This window comes from Idiotropiscis lumnitzeri, chromosome 5 (genome assembly GCF_059441095.1).
Source record: "Idiotropiscis lumnitzeri isolate Australia: NSW breed Sydney's pygmy pipehorse chromosome 5, RoL_Ilum_1.0, whole genome shotgun sequence".
NCBI classification, from domain to species: Eukaryota; Metazoa; Chordata; class Actinopteri; order Syngnathiformes; family Syngnathidae; genus Idiotropiscis; species Idiotropiscis lumnitzeri.
In genome coordinates, this window is record NC_142395.1 from 6,082,920 (window position 1) to 6,107,878 (window position 24,959).

At 40.8% G+C, this 24,959-nt stretch overlaps 1 protein-coding gene across 1 annotated transcript in view; it reads left to right on the forward strand.

Annotated features, from left to right (window-relative positions):
• The window catches only part of LOC148336711 (SH3 and multiple ankyrin repeat domains protein 2-like), a 225,084-nt gene that overhangs the window by 36,180 nt on the left and 163,945 nt on the right, over nucleotides 1-24,959 (forward strand). Inside the window, exons 2-4 of the mRNA XM_088295368.1 lie at nucleotides 15,981-16,208; nucleotides 18,765-18,968; nucleotides 21,584-21,655. Coding sequence (XP_088151494.1) covers nucleotides 15,999-16,208; nucleotides 18,765-18,968; nucleotides 21,584-21,655 — 486 coding nt within the window. The 5' untranslated portion in view covers nucleotides 15,981-15,998. The remainder of the gene's footprint in view (nucleotides 1-15,980; nucleotides 16,209-18,764; nucleotides 18,969-21,583; nucleotides 21,656-24,959) is intronic.

Here is a 24,959-nt window from a genome sequence, read left to right on the forward strand (position 1 = left end):
CTTCATTGTTTGGACTGATCACAAAAACCTGGCCTATCTTTCCTCTGCCAAACGGCTAAACCCTCGTCAAGCCCGCTGGTCACTCTTCCTCAGTCGCTTTAACTTCACACTCTCCTACCGGCCCGGCTCTCGCAACACCAAACCGGATGCTCTTTCCTGACTCCATTCTCTTTCTGATAACTCTGACACCCCAGAACCCATACTACCTCCCTCATGTCTTGTTGGTGCTGCCTCATGGGAGATAGAGCGGGTGGTGAATGAGGCCCAGTGGGACCAGCCCGACCCCCTGACCGGACCTCCTAACCGCCTCTACGTCCCCGGCACAGCACGGTCCCAAGTCCTTCTGTGGGGGCATTCCTCCAAACTTGCCTGTCACCCCGGCGTGTCTCGGACCCTGCGATTCATCCGAGATCATTTTTGGTGGCCCAACATGGCCCGGGATACGAGGGAATTTGTGTTAGCCTGCTCTGTTTGTGCCCGGGGAAAAGCTTCTCACATCCCCCCCGGCTGGGCTACTGCGTCCTCTTCCCATCCCTAGCCGCACCTGGTCCCACATCGCCGTGGATTTTATCACAGGACTTCCTCCCTCCGATGGTAACACGGTCATACTCACCATGGTGGATCGTTTTTCTAAATGCGTTCACTACGCGCCCCTTCCCAAACTACCCTCGGCTCTGGAAACGGACAATCTCCTAGTGAATCATGTGTTTAGACTCCTTGGCATCCCTGTAGATATAGTATCCGACAGAGGCCCCCAGTTCACATCTCAAGTCTGGAAGGAGTTCTGTAAGGCGGTGGGCGCAGCTGCCAGTCTATCCTCCGGTTACCATCCCCAAACGAATGGCCAGACAGAGCGGGCTAATCAAGATCTCAAGGCCACTCTCCGCTGTGTGGTGTCTCGTAAACCTGTGTCCTGGAGTTCAGTCCTTCCCTCGATCGAGTACGCCCACAACTCACTCTCCCGTTCAGCAACAGGTATGTCGCCATTTATGGCTACCAACCCCGACTTTTTGCAGACCAGGAGCATGCCGTAGCGGTGCCATCTGTGAATGCCCACCTCCGGCGGGTCAGGGGAGTATGGAAGGAGGTCAAGGGGGCCCTCGCTCGTTCTGCTCAAAAGAATAAGCGCCTGGCGGACCTTCATCGCACTCCGGCTCCGACCTACGAACCGGGACAGATGGTGTGGCTCTCATCCCGCGACCTACCCCTTCAAACCGACTCACGTAAGCTCACGCCAAGATTCATTGGCCCTTTCCCTGTGGATAAAGTGATTAACCCCTGTGCAGTCAGGCTTAAGCTTCTAGACTCGTTGAAGGTACACCCCACCTTTCATGTGTCTCTCCTCAAGCCTGTCTCCACCAGCTCTCTTAGCCCTCCGGCCGTTCCCCCTCCGCCCACCCGGATCATTGACGACCACCCTGCCTTCACGGTGTCCAAGGTCCGTGATGTGAGGCCCCGGGCGGGCTAGGGGTTTCCAGTACCTGGTGGACTGGGAGGGTTATGGTCCGGAGGAGCGGTCATGGATTTCAAGGAAACTATTTTTGAACAATTCTCTGTTGGACGATTTCTATGCAGCTCACCCCGACAAGCCACGTCGGACGCCAGGAGACGTCCATTGAGGGGGGGGGGGGGGGGGGGGGGGCGGGGGGTTACTGTGGTGTCCTGCTTTTTGGAGCCTCTGTGTTTCCCTACAGGGCTTGGGCGGATCCCTCTCATCGCCCTCCTGATCCGGCGCACCTGCAGCTCATTACTGACAATCATCCATCAGATAAAAGCTCAGTGCAGCCAGGAGTCAGGCGCCAGATTATCCTGCGTCAACTGCGTGCCTCCTGCCCGTTTTTCCAAGCCCCGCGTGAACACCTGGAACCTCCTGAAGGTGCATTGTCCTCTCACCTGGCCTGCCTTCCACTGGACCCCCCGCCTGTAACAACCTTCTCCACAATAAATCCCTATTCTTTGCCACTGCTGACTTCGTTGCTCTTGGGTCCACTTTTCACCTCCACGGCTTCAACACAGCCGTAACACTTAATTTCTGTCCAAGTAAACTCTTACACTGTTCAAAAAATTTGAGAATGTTATTTAGTGACACAGTGACGACTTTTACATGCAGTCAATATTCGGGTTAAGGTCAGAATTCTAGTTTCTGAATGATTTCAGAATATCCAGTTTACTTCCGTGAGCAGTTACTGTACCTGTTTACTGCATATGGTAATTGTGATCAGTTGGAATATCCCGACCTGAACATTGGCACACGGACAATGTCATGACACAAATAGAAATTTCCGCTTACTTTCTACCATCATAAAATACATTATATTCATCTTTTATCACACTCATGAAGTAGTCGTTTTTCTCCTCGCTACAAGTGTTGTTCCGTTCTGTGTTTGCAACGTTTGTTTACTTCTGCTTGTGTATTTGCATACCAGATACCCCACAAATGGAATAATATAAAAAATGATCTTTTTGGGGTTTTTGCAGGCGTTGACATAGCCAATATTGCAATATCCTGATTTTTAAAATAGTTATAGACTGCCAATGATCAAGTCTTTTCATATGCTAAAAATTAAAAATACATAAAATCATAACATAAAAATACATCTGCAGAAAGTATGAATGAAGGACTAAAAGTATCTATCATGTATCATGTACAATACAACCACCATTCCTTCAACTTGTTTTACTTCCACAGGGCTGTTACGAAAGAGTCCTGGAAAAATCTCAGCAGCATTGCATCCATTTGCAATCTTTTTGCTTGTGTTAAAATCAAAGTCACCAATTTCCATCACGCCTGTCCTGGAATCAAGGTTTTCAAATAAATTCACCCATTGTGAGTCCTTAAAAAAAAAAATAAAGAAAAAGATTAGAATGAAATTATGCAGACACAAAATGAAATAAAAAACTAAATGCAGTGTATAGAGTAAAAAGCCAGACTTTTTTTTATGTACTGCATTAAAAGACATCCATAGTTACCTTTTTTTCAGGTTATTGTCATTGGTTGAAGTTTCCTAAAATGAATATTTGCATAAAATTAATTTTTAGGAGCCAACTTTTTGTCATTTTACAGTATTTTAAAAAAAGGTTATATTGAAATATATTGTATTAAACATAGGGTGCTTCCACTTTTTCAGCATGCAGGATACTCTTGAAATAACTAAGTCTGAAAGGTCTACCGCCCACTTTAAAATTGCAGAACTAAAGAACACATACACATTATGTGTTCTTTACAGGACAGCGACGATATGATTATTCATGAATATATTGAGATTTCATTTAGTCTAGCCAAGTCAATTTTATTTGCATAGCCCTTAATCACAGACAGTCTCAAAGGGCTTTACATAACCACAATCGACATCCGCTGATTTTATCACCCAGGAGGGCAATGAAAAACTCAAAACCCCATTAGGGGAAATTAGAGAAACCTTGAGAAGGGACCACATATGGGGGAATCCCCCTTCCAGGATGACCAGGCTGCAATGGATGCCAAGTGGGCAACATTTGACACATAAAATGATGCGATACAACGTTAGCTGAGATAATGTGAGAGTCAATCAAATGAAGTGCCGCTGGAAGATGACTTCAGTGGAGCGGGTCCTCGTCCAGGGCCGTAATCTCCATGGCAGCACCTCAGAGGAGGAGCCTTCGATCTTGTACCGGTCAGTTGGTGTAGAACAGCCACTTCCAAGTGAATCACCATCACCTAATTCCCAAGCCGGGGAACTGTGAACAGAAAAAAAAAAGAACAGAAGTAGTAAACAGACCAACAAGTAGTTCAACGAAGTGCTGAAATATAAGTAAATCAGATGAGGCGCTGCATGAAGATGACTTCGGCAGAGCAGGTACCTCCCCGATTGGTCAGTGCCGTAATCTTCATAGCAGGTCACCGTCACCTAATTCCCAAGCCGGGGAACTGGGAACTGGCCAGTGCCGTAATATTCATAGCAGGTCACCATCACTTAATTCCCTAGCAGGGGAAGAGGGGGCAGAAAAGAGAAGAAGCGGCAGTAAACAGGCCAACAAATAATTCGATTAGATGCAAGAGTATATAAATAAATTGATCAAATGACGTGCTGCAGGACGGCGACATCAGTGGAACAGGTGCCTGCCCAGTTGGTCAATGCCTTAAACCTCCTAGTGGGTCACCGTCACCCAATCCTCCAGCTGGGGGAGAGGGGGCAGAAAAGAGAAAAGAAGCGTCAGTAAACAAGCCAACAAATAATTAAACTAAATGCACAAGAGTATAGATTTGTCTTTAATAGTGTTTTGAACATTTCTACTGAGGTGGCGCCTTTAATATCTGTGGGTAGTGCATTCCAAAGCATGGTGCCCGAATAGAGAACGCTCTAGAACCTGTGGCCTTCTTTTCGGCTCGCGGGATCACTAAAAGACCAGCATTTTGTGAGAGAAGGTTTCGGAACGGTTTTGAATTTCTTACTCTCTTTATCACAAATGTGCTTTTACTATTACTGACTGTTTAACTGTCAAGATTACTCATAGCCTATGCTTTTTTGTAATAATTTTTTTCAAACATGAAATATACTAAAAAAGACATAAATGTCTCTGTAAATTACATAAAATGAAAATCATACAAACATACAGACCAAACGTGACAAAAACCAACAAAGAGAAAGTAAAGACAGTGGTCAAACCAATTTACCCACTAAACACGTTTCCATTCCTCCCCCTTTATTCTCCTGTCCACATCAATAATCAAAAGTGCTTTATCCTATTTCTATTCTGTTATAAACATTTTTTCAAGAATATGTTCTATGCAGGCCCCCTAGTTGAAGCAAGGCATTGTGATTCATATTGCGAGTCAGCTAAGTCAGCAAAATCTATCCGTCTCAGGGGGCAGCAATTTTGTCACTTCGGTCAACTAAAGATGACATCAGGGTTGCTCAGGGCTCTACTGACGGCCAATCATGACTCAGCATCAGAAAACAGGTGAGCCGTGATTGGTTGTTACCTGAGCCCTGAGCAAATGTATTTTTTTTTTTTCAATCGACTGAAGTGACAAAATGGCCACCCACCGAGATGGCTAAAAATGGGCATATTTTGTTGTATTTAAAAAAAGAAATATTAATCATAATGCCATGTTGCAACTGGTGGGCCTGCATAGAACATATTCATTCAACATAAAAAGTCTCACTCCACATACAGATACACAAGCTTTTCATTGTTGTCCTTGAGTACTTTGTCTTTAAGTTATATACTGTGTGTAAAACTCATTTTTGTCACAGGCCATATTGTAGTTAAATATGACAATTGGATCTGCGATCAAGTCTGTTGCTATCCTAGTAATGAGCTCCCCGTATTAATCAATAAAAGCACATGAAAACTTTGGCTTAATGTTTTGCTGTACAATTATGTAAAACATAATTAATTCTTAATTATATATTATTGATTTAATAATTGGCGGCACGGTGGACGACTGGTTAGCACGATGGCCTCACAGTGAGAGACAGCATCGGGCGTGGGTTCGATCCCGGCTCCGGCCATCCTGTGTGGAGTTTGCATGTTCTCCCCGTGCTTGCGTGGGTTTCCTCTGGGTACTATGAGGCGCCGTTCGGGACATAATTCAGGAATCGCTCTCACACTCACAAGTAGAATGCGCTCATACACACGTGTGAAATCCGCTCATACACATGTGTGAAATGCGCTCATACACATTACTGAAATGCGCTCATATACATTACTGAAATGCGCTCATACACATGGGTGAAAATGTCGCTCATACACATGTGTGAAATGCGCTCATACACATGGGTGAAAATGTCGCTCATACACAATACTGAAATGCGCTCATACACATTACTGAAAAGTGCTCATACACACTAGTGAAATGCGCTCATACAAACAAACACTATGACAAGCTCGCTTAACAATCCAACATTTAAAAAAATAATAATTTATTTAACATTTAATGGATGGGCGCCACGGCGATCGAGTGGTTGGCACGTCTGCCTCGCAGTGCAGAGATCCAGGATTCCAATCGGGGATGCGGCCATCCTGTGTGGAGTTTGCATGTTCTCCCATGCCTGCCTGGGTCCTCTCCGGGTCCTCTGGTTTCCTCCCACATTCCCAAAAAAAAGTCTCCTACCACACCGCCGAGTTTCCTCAATGACCATGGTGCTTGGTTCTTTACGCTGGGAGGCTCTCCATCAATGCACAGGAATCTTCAATGAAGTTTTAATGCTTCCATAAGACATGACCTGTTTATTATAATTATGTATTTATTTTTACCAAGACATTTGTTTTTCGTCTCATTTCTTTAGAAAAAGCTACATTTGTCTGCAAAAAAAAAAATCGACGTAGAACCATTTTCGATAATAATACAATATTACACAATTTTAGGTTGCAATTTCATTTAATAAAACATTGACAATTATCTTTTGAAACACCATGTATGACTCACTTTTCATTTGTTATTCAACAAGCAAAACAGTGGCGATCAAAGTCGTGCCAACTAAATGACATCTCATATGCATCTGACTGCAATAGTATCTCACATTCAAATTTACAATTACAGGTAATGGAAATGACTACTGGTGACCTCGATTCCACTGCATTTCAGTCAGAATACCTCAAACATCCTAAAAATCAAAACGTTGTGTATTATTTCTCATTCTAAACATCGAAAGAAATACTGTATAATGGCCTGGCGACGTTGGCATAGTTTATAGCATAGCTTAGCTCGTCTGCATCAAGTGAGTTACGCGCTCTTTGACGCCGATACAGATCAAAATAAGGCTGTCTCCGTCTCACGGTCACTTCTGCTCACCCCAACAGCCTTCCCCGTTGCTACCACATGGAGATTCGATGTTTTTTTTATTCGCCTCTTCAAAATCATGTCCGATGGTCTTCTCTGGCTCCCGTTTTAGCCTGTCAATCAAATAACGATGTAGGCGGGACTTCCGGTTCAAAATCAACAATTTGCTAACTAAAGCACTAATAATAATAATAAATTAAAAAAAGAATGCTGTAGTGCGTTGCAACAGCATATGACATTCGTGTCGGCAAAAGAGGAGGAACATATTACATTCGTGTCGGCAACTCAAGAGATGTTTGAAGGAGAAACGATACGAACAAACATATCAGATTCCACGGTTACCAAAGACTATTGTAGAGATCTAAAGTGAAGCTTAATTCCCCTTTCCTTCTTTGCTTTTAAAATCTGCAGCGGACAACCGTGGAATCGGCTGGTCCGGTGGTGCAAGATAAATCAGAGGATTGGCATGCTTGTGTGTGTTTTTTCAGCAAATGTACCATTATTTACCCTTTTTGATAAAATAGGTACAAAATTGCGACGGTCATAAACAATGCGCACACGTCGTTCTACTCTACGTAGAGTTCCCATTTCATTATACTAAAAACAGCACACCCGGGAATAAGGAACACGTAAGGTATTTACAAAAAGTAAAAAGTCCTGGGAGTTACTGACACCTAGGGGTAGAAACAGCGCACAGCCCTGGTAGAAATCTGTCGAGTCCGCCTTCAGCCCACCCAGCAAATAATTTATTTATGTATGTATTTAAGTTTAGAGGGTAATGGCAGCGTGACGTCAATACGTCGGTAGCGCGTCCTCGCCAGTGTGACGAATAAATGTTATATTCATAAGTTTGTGGGAAGGAAGTCATGCTTTGTTTCACTTACTAACGGGTTCAAGCAATGTATTTTTTCGTCCAGACATTATTTTAAACAGAAACCAATTATTAATTATTTGATCCAAACTTTCTGTATAAAGTGTATTTTCAATATTGACTTTCATCCCCTTAGCGTTTTGTTCTTTTTATGAAAACTGTTGAATGTGATTTTATTTTGTTGTATATTACATGTTAAATACTTTTTCAGAAAGGGTGTCTAATTTATGTACAAGCTTGCCGACGAAAACAATTCAGTATTGTATATGGCGCATTTCAGTCTTGTTTATGAGCAAACCAATTTTCAGTTGTGTGTGTTTTTTTTTTAATTTTCAGCGTTTCAGTATTGTAAATTAGTGCATTCCACTTGTATTTGGGAGAAAAACGAAATCAGTAGCACGTATGAGAGTGTTTCGTTGTGCGTATGAAAGCGTTTCAGTAGTGTGTATGTGACCATTTCAGTTGTGTGTATGGGAGGTTTTTTCACGTAAGTGTGTCAAAGGATTTCAGTAGATTGTATGCGCACGTTTCAACGTGTTGTGTGAGTGTGTTTCACTTGACTGTGTGCGCGTATTTCACCATAGTGTGTGAGAGGTATTTATATATGACGTCATCGGAACTCCTTTCCTTAGTCTTTCAAAGTAAAACATGTCCGCTGCCCAAAAGTCATGAAGTGGCCGAACTCAAGCAATGCCATAACTTGGTGACATACTGCATAGAATATATATATAATATAATCCATATTTGTGTTGATTATTCTCTTAAAATAACGCTTTTGCTCATTTAGTAAACATGCATGCTTTTAATTTGGAGGTTGCATTTCTTTTAAGACGATCGGGACAGCCAATAGGAAGTCGTGTAGTCTCTGGCGTTAATGTGACGTTTGAGGATGGGCATTCTTTTTTTAATTTATTATTATTATTAGTGCTTTAGTTAGCAAATTGTTCATGCGACAGTATGTAATTGCAACGAAAGTCATGTCAAAATAGAGAAAATTCTGAGGTCGATTTTGAACCGGAAGTCCCGCCTACATCGTTATTTGATTGACAGGCTAAAACGGGAGCCAGAGAAGACCATCAGACATGATTTTGAAGAGGCGAATAAAAAAACCCATCGAATCGCCATGTGGTAGCAACGGGGAAGGCTGTTGGGGTGAGCAGAAGTGACCGTGAGACGGAGACAGCCTTATTTTGATCTGTATCGGCGTCAAAGAGCGCGTAACTCACTTGATGCAGACGAGCTAAGCTATGCTATAAACTATGCTAACGTTGCCAGGCCATTCTACAGTATTTCTTTAGATGTTTAGAATGAGAAATAATACACAACGTTTTGATTTTTATGATGTTTGAGGTATTCTGACTGAAATGCAGTGGAATCGAGGTCACCAGTAGTCATTTCCATTACCTGTAATTGTAAATTTGAATGTGAGATACTATTGCAGTCAGATGCATATGAGATGTCATTTAGTTGGCACGACTTTGATCGCCACTGTTTTGCTTGTTGAATAACAAATGAAAAGTGAGTCATACATGGTGTTTCAAAAGATAATTGTCAATGTTTTATTAAATGAAATTGCAACCTAAAATTGTGTAATATTGTATTATTATCGAAAATGGTTCTACGTCGATTGTTTTTTTGCAGACAAATGTAGCTTTTTCTGAAGAAATGAGACGAAAATCAAATGTCTTGGTATAAATAAATAAATAATTATAATAAACAGGTCATGTCTTATGGAAGCATTAAAACTTCATTGAAGATTCCTGTGCATTGATGGCGAGCCTCCCAGCGTAAAGAACCAAGCACCATGGTCATTGAGGAAACTCGACGGTGTGGTAGGAGACTTTTTTTTGGGACTGTAGGAGGAAACCAGAGGACCCATGCAGGCATGGGAGAACATGCAAACTCCACACAGGATGGCCGCATCCCCGATTGGAATCCTGGATCTCTGCACTGCGAGGCAGACGTGCCAACCACTCGATTGCCGTGGCGCCCATCTTTAAATGTTAAATAAATTATTATTTTTTTAAATGTTGGATTGTTAAGCGAGCTTGTCATAGTGTTTGTTTGTATGAGCGCATTTCAATATTGTGTATGAGCGACATTTTCACCCATGTGTATGAGCGCATTTCACACATGTGTATGAGCGGATTTCACACGTGTGTATGAGCGCATTTCAGTAATGTATATGAGCGCATTTCAGTCATGTGTATGAGCGCATTTCACACATGTGTATGAGCGCATTTCACACGTGTGTATGAGCGCATTTCACGTGTGTATGAGCGACATTTTCACCCATGTGTATGAGCGCATTTCAGTAATGTGTATGAGCGCATTTCACTAGTGTGTATGAGCGACAACATTTTCACCCATGTGTATGAGCGTATTTCACTAGTGTGTATGAGCGCATTTCACTAGTGTGTATGAGCGAAAACATTTCACCTATGTGTATGAGCGCATTCTACTAGTGAGTGTGAGAGCGATTCCTGAATTATGTCCCGAACGGCGCCTCATAGGGTACTCCGGTTTCCTCCCACATTCCAAAAACATGCATGACAGGCCGATTGAACACTCTAAATTGCCCCTAGGTATGAGTGTGAGCGCGGATGGTTGTTCGTCTCTGTGTGCCCTGCAATTGGCTGGCAACCAGTTCAGGGTGTCCCCCGCCTACTGCCCGAAGATAGCTGGGATAGGCTCCAGCACCCCCCGCGACCCTAGTGAGGAGAAGCGGTACAGAAGATGGATGATTATTAATTATTAGATACAAATGTACATACATGCCTCCCTGTACGGTTAGGGTCTCCATAGTCACAGACAACTTCTCCTGCATTTTTTGTGGTTGCAAATCGTCACAAATTCTGCCTTTTTTTCTCATCCATTATCTGTTGGTCACATAAACACAGACATGAGAATTAGTATTACAGCCAGTCTGGCAGTATTCTGAAATAAGCACATAATAAAGACAGTTATTCATTTTAATAATGCCTTTTTATCTGTTTTTTGCAAATGAACTTTTAATATGTTCATAGTATGATTAACACATATAGTGGTTGATTTTATGGATGGCCGAGCGGTCTAAGGCGCCGCGTTCAGGACCCAGTCTCCCCAGGAGGCCTGGGTTCGAATCTCGAATTTCCCCATTGTGGGACTAATAAAGGGAATATTATTATTATTATTATTATTATTTACGATTTTAATTTGGATGGACGTGATCATCATCATCGATGAATCTATTTTCTGCATAGTTTGAAGATATATGCTTAGAGAAGAGCCGATACTATGCATAGCCCATGTTAATGGAGAATTTGTGGAAATGTATTACTTACCTCAGATTTTACCTTTTGATTATGTGGATAAAAGTGACGTGTAATGAAGTGGTGACAGTAGAGATGGTACAAGTGTGAAGATACAATCTCATTGAAAAAGGTCTGTTCTTGTTGAAAAAAAAGCAGCCAGCCGTAGCAAAACACAACTGAGACAACCTGAAATTGACTGTGAAGCGCCACGTATATATACACAAACTGAACATCACCCTGGGTTATGATTGGTTATTTTACTGTGTTGGCAATACACCCATGAAATTACTCTGTAACGAGAGTCCAGACAGGACAATAAACTACCAACAGAAGCCCAGTATGTGATCAAACATACCTGAATTTACATGTTTACGCGCCCTTGTTGTTCTCTACAATTAGCACTTCTTCATATATAAACGTGTGGAGGAGATACATTTTTCAGCTATTCAGGCAAAAACAAGAAAATAAATCGAATGTGATGACAGATAAGTGAATGGATAAGTAGTAAATATCCCCCCTGTGTGTAGGAAAAATAGGAAAATTTGACTGAGAATCGGGTGTTAACCCTTGGATGTAATGAATCTTACAAAAGTTGTAATTTGCCCAAACATATCTGTAAATAATCTTACACATTACACATTGTTGGATATTTTCACACTGGTTATAAAATTGTGGGTGATGATTGGCAATGAGATGGCTGGAGATGATTGGCGATGAAATTATCTCAGGTGAAAAGTATCCATCCATTTTCTGTACTGTTTCTCCTCACAAGGGTTGCGAGGGGTGCTGGAGCCCATCCCAGCTATCTTTGGGCGGTAGGCGGGGTACACCCTGAACTGGTTGCCAGCCAATTGCAGGGCACACAGAGACTAACAACCATCCCCACTCACATTCATACTTAAGGGCAATTTAGCGTCCCCAATCAACATGCCATGCATGTTTTTGGAATGTGGGAGGAAACCGGAGTACCCTGAGCCTTAATCAAACCCACGACCTCTGCACTGTGAGGCCACCGTGCTCACCAGTCCACCGTGCTGACATATGATGTTGATGTCAAACATTTATATTTTCTTCTGTGCAGCTGTTAATTGCTTTGAAGAAATGCCACTAACATTTGCAATCTATTTGTACTTCAGATGTACTTATGGAATGGAAAATGGCAATGATTTGTTTTTCTGTTGATGTTTTAAAATTGTATAGCATAACACACATGGCTGCACCCAACAAAAGCCTTGGGCCGTCAATTTAAGTCCCCATTGTGGAGCGTTCCAATCCTAATGATGACATTTTGGATGATCGTCAGGGTTTGTCCCAAAAACTGTTCTTGAACTATTCAGTCCACTTCAGTTGGTGACTTGCGGAGCACACCATACACATATTAAGTTGACAAATAGTAATAAAATAAAACAATAAGTGTGTTTAAGTGGTGCACTTCTCCACAGCTACGACGGCCAGGGGACCCCTTCGCAGGGTCTGTGATTTTCTGGGCAACAACTTCAGAACTTTCAAATGACATTAAGAGAACTCACATTTGATAACTGTCACTAGAACAAAATATGTCAAGTTTGCTCTCATTGGTGATCTCTGGGAGAGATGGGTCCAGCTCCCTCCACAATTGTTCAACTCTGGCCAAGAGGCGACTGGAGTTGAATGTTTTCTCATAATCATCATGGACTATAAGAAAAGAGCAAAGGAGGTGTGGACAATCTGGACAAGCCACCTACACTTGCCCGCGACTGACTGGGAGATGGTCAATGGTTGCGTTATACAACATTCTTATGTGTCTGCATACAATGTATTTGTGTTGCGGACCCGTATTCACCATCCACCCCCACGCCCCCCAAAAAAATGGAAATAAGAAATAACAAGTGGTGAATGTTTCTGGAGAAGCTAGGACATTTCCTTCTCATGGTGCATATGGAGCAAAGGGAAAGATTACCCGCAGACCCAGCCGCCACAAGCAATTGACGGCTGCAAATCCATGCCCTCAACGTCACAAAGAGGATCGACATCCTCCTCAGCCAGCACTGCCTCTGAATCAACCAAAACAGCAACAGCCACAACCCCAGATTCGATGAGGTCTAATTTTTTTATAGCTGATGATGCAAGCTGGTTGAAGCCCAAAATATGTAGAAAACAATACTTTTTATCATACTTGAAAATGAATCTTACAACCTAAAGTGGAAATCAACGCAAACAGATTTTTTCAAGAATATGTTCTATGAAAGCCCACTAGTGGAAACAAGGAATTCTGATAAATAATGCGTTGATGGAATAAGCACAAATCCGCCTGTTTTTGGCCATCGCTGAGAGCGGCCAAGCAACAAGACTGCTTTAAGAAAAGAAACAAACATTGACAACTATGTAAAAGTCCATGTATTTTGGAGGGGAGGTGAATGGATCCTGTTTTCTTGTCAATCACTGTGCGGAGCATGACAGAAAAAGCTTGTAAATCAATGCATTTATTTTGTTACAGTAATACTGCCATGTAATGAGTAATTTTTTAAATGTATTGGTGAATGCAACTTATTTGGTTTCACTGATACATTTGCAACCCCAAAAATAATGTTTTGTTTTCAAAGCAATTTCTTTAACCTGGATTTATAAAACATTTACACTCAAGGCTGACTTAATTTCTGTTGGCAGCTTATTTCATTTGGTGCAGCATAACAACTAAATGCAGGTTCAACTTATTTACTTATTTACTGCAGTGTTATCAGTGGAATGGCAACTACACTGTAAAGAAGGACCTTTGATACCTCTCTTTTCCTCATTTGAGGGGAAGAAATGGGTCAATCGTGGAGCTGCTCAGTGCTTTGATGGTATTTCGTATTGGGTGTGAGTAATTTTCCATCAGAATTTTTTTTTTTACAATCTGATCTTCCATGATTTTCGTTTCTATGCCACCATACAAACAATCAGTTATACAAGATGTGATTGAAGTGTAGGATCCCATTTTTAATTTAAGACATTTCAACAAAAATATGGCTTGTGGCACCTGGGAATTTTATGCTGAGTGTCTTGATTTTCAATTTTTAGGACGTAATTGTGCTGAGTGACATAATTGTGACTTTAACCTTTTTGACTATTTCAGTTAAAATTCTTTGCAGTAACGATTGTATGAACTGCTGCTGTGCATTTAAGGAAGGAGACGGAGAATTGTAGCAAATTATCACTCATCCCTGTGATACTGTCAATCAAATTCTCATTTAATTTGAAAGGCTTTTCAATAAGATTTCTGCAAAATTTGAACCTTAGGCATATACAGTGCAATTTTCAGCAGTGTGATTGACTTATTTTTCCACTGTCAACTCTGTGGAGCTTACTCTAAAATGCAATTCCAAGGGTTTTTTTGTTTGGCAACATTATGAAAGGTGTCACATTTTGTCAATTAAAGTAACAGCTTCAGCTGTTAGAGTAAGATTGTGACCTGATTGAGAAAAGGTATTCATACAGGATATACGGCACATCCTTTACCCTCCAAATATCTCTATATATTAAAAATTTCATGAATGTCTTCTATTAAGTCAGTCATGAGTGCCTGACCATAAGGTGTAAGGTGAAAGCCAAAAGCCGCATCACAGGGGCAAATTGTGCGCGATGACTCCTTCCCCAAAAATATTTTCATGAATGCCATAATATTTACAATGTTCTATTAAAAGTTACATTAAAGGCCTCCTTTTTTATATGCCCATTAAAAATTATCACAATTAGAAGGCCTAAAAGTGCCACATGTGCGATTGAGCATTAATGTGTATCATGGAGCGGAAGATGATGTCTACCGGTCCAATTTCATTGGCGTGTCGTCTCAAACCTTTATTGTTTTCTAAGTGTCTATCCAAACTTGGGAGGTGTGAGGGCCACAAATGTACAAGTAAGATGACAAACCTGTCCATAAGTATTTATTGTGCCTTACAAATGTTGCATATGGGAATAAAACAATTTAAATTATATAGAAAAGAAATCTATCAGGTAAATTCAGATTTGGCTAAAGTCAAATTTCAAATATTATCCACAAGCCCACCAAATGAGCTTGCAACATTGAATCACCGCAGAATCAGAAAATAATTGGATGTGTCGCTCATTTCCTAGCCATATAGCAAACAAAGAACATGTAGTACTATTAGCTAGTGCTAGTACACGATGAGGTATTATATACTGTATAGCAATAAAAGAAACTCATTTTATTACATCTGTCTCACACCCTTGACGATACATTTTAAACTGAACTCAATCTGTTTTTTCAACCTTGACAACAAGTTTTTGAAAGCCAACTTTCATTCATTGCAGCGCATTTGAAACGGGTTGTTTTGGAAGGCGACAAGCTTCCTCCCTGTGGCTGCTTGGTTGGGACATGGATGTCAGCTTCAGGAAGGAACTGTTGAAAAATTAGTTAGGGATCCCATAAAACGCAGACAAGGATTATTGAAAATATCATTGGTGACTAAAAAAAAAACAAGGAAAACAAAATACGCTAACCCGAGCAAGAAAATAAACTGACATGGAAAAATAACAGGATTACGAGATAGCTATGATAAAAACTAGGAGTAAAAAAATTTGAACACTTGGCACAAAGGTCGTGAACAAGTTAGAATAATCTGACAACTGTTGTAGGCATCCCCATGAAGTCCATTGATTGAAATGCGCCACAGGTGCAACACTGGAAAGAACACTTGCACTCATTCAGGTTCTGGAATAAGAACAAAACGACAACAGGTCTGAGAGCCCAACCATGGCAACGGACAGTCAGACATTTTACCGGAAAATCTACACGTCTGCACTAGCTAGTTTGAATGTGGCAAATTGTCATTGGTTTGTTCATTTGTGTCACATGCAGGTGCTATGCATTGCGTACAAACCAATAAAGTTTTGCAATGCTCTGTGTTTATACTTCTCATCCAACCACAATCAAAATCACTTTTAATCATGCGAGCACACGATTCACCCGGATTGGTGGTTTGAAGAATGATAAATTGGAATGAATACATTCCAAAATGAAATCGTAACGAGGCTGATTGATTGACTAATCCACCCTCTTTGTCTGACGCAGCGAAATTTGCCAGGCCTGATGACTATCCCTCGGAGCCCCACTTCGAGTGAGGATGAGATGGCCCAGAGCTTTTCTGATTACTCCGATGACTGCGCCTCTGAAAGCTCCCATGAAGAAACCATTTATGAAACTATAAGGGCCACTGCGGAACCTTCGCCACACCACATGGACGACATACACATAAACTCACAGGTCATCCGCGTTATCATCCCCGACCTGCAGCAGACGGTGAGTGACTTTGATGGATGCCACAAAGGGGGAGAGGGAGCCTTAGATACTATAATACACACTTCATTTTATGGTTTTTATTTTATTTTTTCAATTTTCTTATAGAGATAAAGTATTCCTCGCCCGTATTCACTAGAGCTCGTGCTTGCACCGGAAATCTGCATTCTACGGTGGCCGAGAAAGGTCACAACAATTGCAAAAGTCAAATCACATCAACATTGAAATACATGCTATTGCAAAACCACAACAGAAATGCACAAGCCACACCACTACATTGAACCGCAGCGCTCTTGCAAAAGCTACAACACAACGGAAGTACTGAGGTAACGGAAGTGAGCGAAACTCCCACAGAAAGGGAAAAGACGCAATGTTGTAATTGTAATAAAAAATAAAATTGCTGTTTTATTGTGAGAGCTGGTGTCACTGTAGCAATGTCAGAAAATATTGATGCTGTTTTTCAAATTGTTTATTTGTATTTCGTATCCCTATTAACTTTACATAGGCCCTTTAAAACTGCATTTTGTATTCACTTGAGTTTGCTTTGTCTGATATTTACATTTGTTTGATCGTCTCAAACATGAAAGTGGAGAAACTATCCCAAAAAGTAGAATTTTTCATGTACAGAGGCCGGCTCACGCCATCACTTGGAAACGGAAGCCATGTTGTCTGCAATGAAGTCCCGCAAATTTACAACTACACCATTACTGGTAGTCACATTGAATGTGCGGATGCTTTGCATTCATCACATATTTTTCTAATGCGAGCTGAGGGAATTGTGCATGTTTTATTTGCATTAGGTCCTCACAAAGCCATCAGGTTCACACATGGTTTTTAATTAAGCCCCAGAGTGTAATAAGATGTATGGGTCTATCCCTATTTTCTTGTTCCCCTGGGCATTTTATGGTGTATAATTACATAATGCACTATCTTCCCTGTACGGTATAGATAACCAGGAGAGTTAACGGCCCAAGTGAATTATTAAATATATATTGAATTAAAATGCTGGTCTCGCTTTAAAAAAAACAACAAAATTAGTTTGTTACCATCCAGTTAGCTAGTGTTGCGGATGCCTGTCGTCATCCATGCAGTCCAATACGTTCGCGTCTGCCACAGTTTGAAGACAATTCATGGAGCTGTCAGCGTTGCAGTGCGACTTCGCAGCCGAGTGGGGCCACATTGGAACGTAGAAGTTTCGGATGAGTGGTGTCCGCGTAGTCCAGAGCGGCCTTGGTGAAAAAAGCAAGTCAAGCTAACGCTTATGGCTGAAATTGTAATATAAAATGACCTACGAATTATTTCATCGTCGAAAGAATTGGAATACAAAATATAAAACTCAGAACGAGTCAGAGCTGTTACGTTCCAAAGTAAAGGACGTGTTGTAGGTATTAACGTCTTCTCATTCCCACTGCAGTCTCTGTAAATATCCTGACTGGTGCTTTTATGCCGTGCGTCCTCACCATGATCAGCAAAGAAGCAGTGTGCCACGTCCAAACAGCAGAATCTCTGTACCTCTGCTCACTTCCACAAGTACTCTTTCTCATATAAATCAGCCACAGAGATGTTAATCCTTTTAATATGTTGAAGAGGATAGGGGTGTTCACATGAATTTTGGTGCCAATTGATCACCGTTTTTGGATGTTATAAGCAATAAAAATACAATGATTTACAATAGTGTAATGTAATTGGTCCCTTTAACAACTTTTTTAGTATCATTGAGAGACATTAAAAATAGGTGTTTTACCAAGTCGTCACTTATTTTCTTATTTCACTAAAATGAATGATTAAAAAAGTGTCATGATCCGCGTCGGGCATGACAGGTTTTTGTTATTGTTTTTGTGTGCATGCTGTTGTGTTTTTGTTTGATCAGCTGAGTAGGGGCGTTTCCCCCCAGCACCTCGTCCTCACCAGTCACGCACCTGCTCACCGTTAACGATCACACACCTGATGCCCATCTGCTCCCCTGATTACCGGACAATTTAAGCTTCCCATGTCATCAACCCGGTGTCGGGTCATTATCCCGTTTTGCTCCCTGTTGCCCCATTACGGACTTTCTCGACTCTCGCTTTTGATCACGTTCATGTACTTGTTATTGCTTTTCACCCCCGCTCCCGTTCCTTTGTATTTTGTCTCGGTTTTTGTTATCGTCCTCGCACAAGTCTAGTCACGTTTAAGTTGTTTTTTGTTTTCGCACCCTGCCCCTTGGTTCGTCCATGTACCCTGGTTTGCCCTTCGGTTGTCACTAATTAAAATCCCTTTAAGTTACCCTTATCCCTGCCTCCTCGCATTTTGGGTCCACCTCCTTCTCGCCGTACGGCGATTGCATCACCTCCCCTTCCTCGCCGTACGGCGGCCCGTGACAAAAAGACAATGATAACTAATTTCAGTTCCCTGATCAAAAATATATAAACTGAGTTTGTTATAGAAAAACAGGCCATCTTTCCTGGAAAATTCCTTTCAATTTGTTCAGATTAATAATTTTCAAATTGCGCTGATATTCTTAACTACCCCATTAATGTTTCTTTTTTGTTTTTCCCCTTCTACTGCTCCCAAAACCAGAAATGTATGCGATTCAATCCCAATGCAACAGTTTGGGTTGCCAAGCAGCGGATCCTGTGTACACTTAATCAAAGCCTGAAGGATGTGCTCAACTATGGCCTTTTCCAGCCTGCCAACAGTGGGAGAGATGGCAAGTTTCTGGACGAAGAACGTAACCTCCGAGAGTACCCTCAACCCATCAGTAAAGGTGTTCCATGTTTGGAGGTACATATTCCATTAAGATATTTATTGTTACACTAACTACATTTGGAAGCAGAAAACACAACATGCACATTACATGTATTAGTAATAAATGCTTATCAGGGTTTGGGCGGTTTCCATGTGCCTACTTCTGATGTAATTCCGTCATGTTGAGACGCTAGTGAGCGATGAGCGCTTAAAGGGAACAAAATAATTCACTTTGACTGGCCATTACTGAAGTCAGCTCTGACCATTCCCACAGCACCGCAGCATTTCCTCTCGCAGGACTATCAGCCTGCGCTCGTCTGCTGATCTAACCTGCCCGCGCGCAGAGATATGTCACAAGCGGTGTAGTATTTACACCAGCCATGAACATGAACATGAAGCTCTTGCTGGCCTCACATTATAAAAAAGCACGTACATGACTATGACTCAGTTTATAATTTTCCTCCAAGTAATGCATTGCAAAGTATTGCAGAATTGCTGAAGTCAACTCTCCAATGTTAAACTGTTGTGAAAATAACATTAGGGCCAGAATTGCTTCTAAAATTAGTGTGGCCATGTGACAAGATCTCCAAAGTAAATTTCTTCATCCACCACATGTGACTGACGTGAATATACACATCCCTAGCATGCAAATATTTTACATGAAAATGTCCAACTTCAATGAAATTATCATGAAAACATCTAACATTCTACATATTTATGTATACGACATTAGAGACAAAACCTTCCTTCCAAATGTTGTAAACACCTGCATTCTAGGATTGTAATGATTATTCACTCAAGTCCGTATTTGATTAGATTCTTCATTTTCAGTTCCCCATTTGGATTTGATTCAATATTTTATTTATTTATTTAATGGCTACCACGCTCGTCTCGTCTCTGTGTGCTCGTGTGATGCTGCAGCGATCCACAAACAAAATAGACATTGATGTTTAGCGCAAGTATGTAAATGTTTAGTGCATCTTGAACCAAAAACTATACACTATGCTGTCGCACTATTATTATTAAAATAATTATGAATACGAAAATAAATAATTGTACACTTGTTTCACTTTTCTTGAGCACCAATCCATTTTTTTTATGTAAAAAGGAATGAATCATATGAATAAAATTGAGGAAATTCACTGTTCTAAACAAAACTAAAATCATCACTTGAATTGATTTTTAATTTTGTTAATTTTGTTTTTATTTAACCTCAATACAAAACATTTTGTTTTGTTTCTCTGGTATGCATGATATCACGTCAGCATTCAAAATGTGGTATGTGCCTAAAAATTAATCGAGGGAGACAAACGGAGAGAGAAACCTCGAGCGCAATGCGTATCATAAAACTCATTGCTCAGCAAAACACAATTGTTACCAAATCAGCACGCATAACCCTTTTTTTTTCAATATTATTTAGCACTGTAAATTAGTATATTTTAATGACCTTGGTATGTTATGTTTTATTGTTGGGAGTTGCCGTTAATGGCTTGTGGCAAATGCGTCATGTTGTACTTTAGGTGGTGAAATTTCCGACTTCATTAACGCAACACGCGGTGTGTGGTCGGAAGTTAGCACTCATGATCTATGGAGGACTGAAAGTGCCAAAATTAAAAAAATTAATACACCATGAAATGTTTCATCAAAATTGTCATTAATTAAATGTGGAATTAAATAAATAAATGTACCATTAATTCATTAAATCACCAATGATTATATGTAAAAAAAAATCTCTATAATTTGTTCTGTATTTAATTAATCATTTCATGGACCCGCGTTGCAGTGTTTCATGAATTCATTTTATCTGTCAAACTCGCCCATCAAAGTTTGGTGGGCAGGTCCTAACACTTGATTGGTTGGGGTGCTCATCAAGACAAGGCAAATTAATTCCAAAATAATAGGTTGATGCCAACCGATTGTCTAGTGAAAATATTTTGATACACGGAGTGACGCTATTCACCTCTACATTGGTTTGAATTCTCAAGCAAAACAATTAAATACGAGCCTTGACTGCTCAATCAAGGGAGCTCATGTAAGTCCTCCATCGTCGTAGCCGCCATGTTTGCAACCACTTCAGGACCAAGAAACGGCTTAGACAAGATTTCCATTTCGCCCCGCCCAGTAACTTTAATGGCGAATTTGAAAAAAATTCATTCATGAAACACTGCAACGCGGGACCATGAAATAATTAAATAAATAATTAATTAGATACATATATAATTAATTAAATACATAACAAATTAAAAACTGAAATTATTAATTAAATACAGAAATAATTGGGTGCCACAATCCACAGTAGACACTATCACGTACAACAACAGGACATTGTGCGCAACGTTCTATCAGACGTACACGTTAGCCTGTGCGTGCTAACTACAGCTAGCTTTCAGACCCGACAGTAAATGTCCTTTATGAATGTGGTTTATCACTGATGTGTTGCTATGAAAGGGAAGTTTACAATGTATTAAGTAATTGTGCGTGTGCAGGTTGTTTACAGAACAGACATGAGAGAACGGCTTTGGTTAACATGGCGTTGCGAATCGATTCTTCTATTTTTTTATATCGATGCATATTTTGAGCAGTTTATTTTCCATTCTTTTGCTGAAAGGATAATAATTAAACTTTTCAGATGTTTGTGTTTATCATTACAGTTTCGCTACAAGAGCCGAGTCTACAGGCAGTCCAATTTGGATGAGAAACAGATTGCCAAACTGCATACAAAGGTAAGAAGAATTTGTCAACAGCAGAAAAAAGCTCTCCAAAAAAGTACATTGTATAATTATTACCTGATAATATTTAGCCTTGAGGTTAATGTAGTTGCTTTCAACTGGCTCCTGCACAGGGGAAAACACATTTGCTATATACCTTGGGAAGTTGATAAAAATTGTATGATTTAAATGTACTATTTTTCTCATGCCAACATGGACTGGCAGTAGTGTGCTGATGACACAGTGTGTTGTGTATCAGCAAAGAACAACCCATCAACCCTCAGTTATCTTAACCTGACAGATGGTTGCTCTTTTAATGGCTGTAAAGGAATCATTTAACAGTCGAATACAACAAAACAGCATTAATGTGTTTCTCGATTTGGTCAATTTTCACCTTACGACTGACACAAAAGAAATTGAGGTGGTCAAAGATTCTAGATACATGCGTATCACTCTAAAATAGTGCCAAACTGAAAGATGCACGTATAAAGCAGTTTTCTAAAGCTATCCAAATCATTCTGAACAGTTTGAGACTTACCAGGTCTCTTCAACTGCATCAATGCTTGGCTTAGGCCACTGAATCAGCAACCGCGACATTTTCCAAGATTAGAATATTTTCGATCAGAAAGCCACAAAAACGGTACCATTGTAAATTTATTCCAAAATATACTATTTATGCTTTCTCTAATTTAGTTTAAAAATAATCCTTTTTAGAACTGGTTTTTAAATTCTAAGCCCTCATATGTGTTTGGGTCAAAATTCCAAGTTTAGCAATGTAAAAAGTACCATTTGCTTTTTTGTACTGGAACGAGGCTTCGTCTAATCCTCAGACACATTTATTTTAACCCAGCCAAATTAATTTTCAACACCATTTTAATAAATTCTAAACGTCTGAAAAAAGAAAAGTGACATTTGTCTTGTTACGGGTCAAATATGACCTAGCAGTGAATACAGGCTGTTTAAAAGCTTTGGGTTGCTCTATGGATGGAAATATGACTCAATGTGCCACTCAACACGCAGACACAAAAACACATGCAAAGACACAGCACACACACAGACCCGCCACCCCTTCCCCACGTGAACTCAAATATTCTCTTAGATTATTGATACATGCGCGCTCACACATACACATAGGCCTTCACCGCACATGAACTCAAACTTTCTTGCAGCATATTGGTCTATTTTGAATACAAAAATAAACATTGGCATATATAAGCAGGGCTTGGACGTAATCCAATCATTTGCATTTTGTCAGTGCTTCAGTCAATGTGAGCAAGATGTTTATGAGGTTCTGGATCATATCTTTGGTTATGACAGTCAGTCATCCTAAAGACACAGAGGAAAGTGAAGCTGAGGAGCATATGGTTGAGGATGAGGTTCAGTATGGCCCTGAACAAGAATTCACATCTGATAAGCCCCAATGTCACAGATGCTGAAATCGAGGTCTTCCAGTCAGGAAAATGTGACATTTCATGGTCTCCAAGCCCTCTTGAAACCAATGCAGGGCACAAGGGGAAAACAACTTCAAAATGACTGCAGGGCCTACTAGATACGCTGCGTAGCATGCCCAAGACATCAAGTTCATGGTTGAGTTGTGTTTACCGGAACCTCTTCAGAAGATCCTTCTTGATATGACCAGCATGGAAGGGAAACGAGTGGTTGGTGATAGCTGTTTGGGGTAGTAACCAGGCAGGGGACTCCAGGTGCAGCAAGAGGTGCCAGTTCTACCCCTCTAACAAGGAAAGAAAAAACAGCACCATTTGATTCATGCCTGTAAACATCACACACATAAATATTGTTTCTCAAAGTTCAATTCATGGTTCAAACACATTTTTTTTCAGTGTTTGATTTATGGTTCACACAGACAGATAGAGACACAGGCACGCACGCACGCACACACACACACTTGCACGCACACACACACACCTACACGCGCACACCACGGCCCTATTCACACACACATGTACAGACATACACACACTGAGTATTATATTGTAGAATAAAAGGTCAGTGGAGCTAAAAAGATTTTTTTAAATATTGTTTCCATGGATATGGATGCATACTAAGTTAGCTATGAGGTGAAAAACAATATTGATATTGATATTTGTGGTTAAGTATAACCTAAGAGGTGAGTAGAGGACCCAATAGCAAACAGAATTAGAAATGGCGTTAATAAAGGATTTATTTGGGAGTCTAAGAGGCAGCGGTAGTGGGTCTGTAGGCCAGGCCAGTGAGTCGGAAAGGCAATCCACATTCTATGGAGTGAAGTGAAGGCTGTAGCGAGGCTGGAAGCTTTGAGGAGGCACACCAAAGGGACAAAAACACAAGGAAACAGGTTTGCACCAAAATGACAGAAGTCAGAGCGGAGCAAGTTCGTTTATTACTGGTTTGAGCTGAAGTACCACAATTGGATAATGGGATGAACTGGCGCCTGATGCCTGGCTGCACTGAGCGTTGATGAGGCTGACGAGCTGCAGGTGTGCAGGAGCCGGCGCTTGAAACTGCAGGGGTGTAACCAGGAAGAGGAAGGGGAGCCCTGTCGAGAGAACCAGAGGCTCTAAAACAGGTTAATAAATGCAGAACCACCACTATCACGATTGCTTTACTAATTTTCAGGCTGAGATAAATCACGGGTCAAATTACTCTAATGATGTGGACAGCTTTCTAACACAATACAAAGGTTAAATGGGCTGGGCCCAGAAGCAGTAGTATCTCAATCAATTAAAAATAATGATAACATCAGGTGTGAGTAAACCGAACTCCGAAAGCGCAGAACACGATTTGGACAATCATCCCTACCACAGGAAATACAATCTCACACAAAAGAGAAACTGAATGAAAGTTACTGTAAAAGTTAAAGTTATGCTGCTGGAGCTGCACAGATGTGGAAAATTAATGCTCATTTCATAATCAACATTTTTCATTCAACGTAATTTTTTTTTTGTGATATAAGAATCTTTTTTGTTGTTGTTGTTTTGTTTTTTTCCCATCATTTTCCTATTTAATGTTATTACTGTATTTCATGTCAATTCTGGCCAATGTCTAAGACTGCAAAATATATCAATCTCAACCTCATTTTCCCAATCTGTGCCAATGTTGTGTGCTTGAATCAGAAAAGATTGAATTTTTGGGCGGCGCAGATCCTCCCATCGACTTAATCATGTCAGTTATGCACCTTCATCAAATGTACACACGGTGGGTGGAGACAATAGCAGCAGGGCATGACAATGACAAATCTGTCAGCACTCGTATTGTCCCGCAGACGGATTTTTGGTCTCTGCACTCTGGAAGCTGAACAAATGTCTGGCACCTTTCAAAG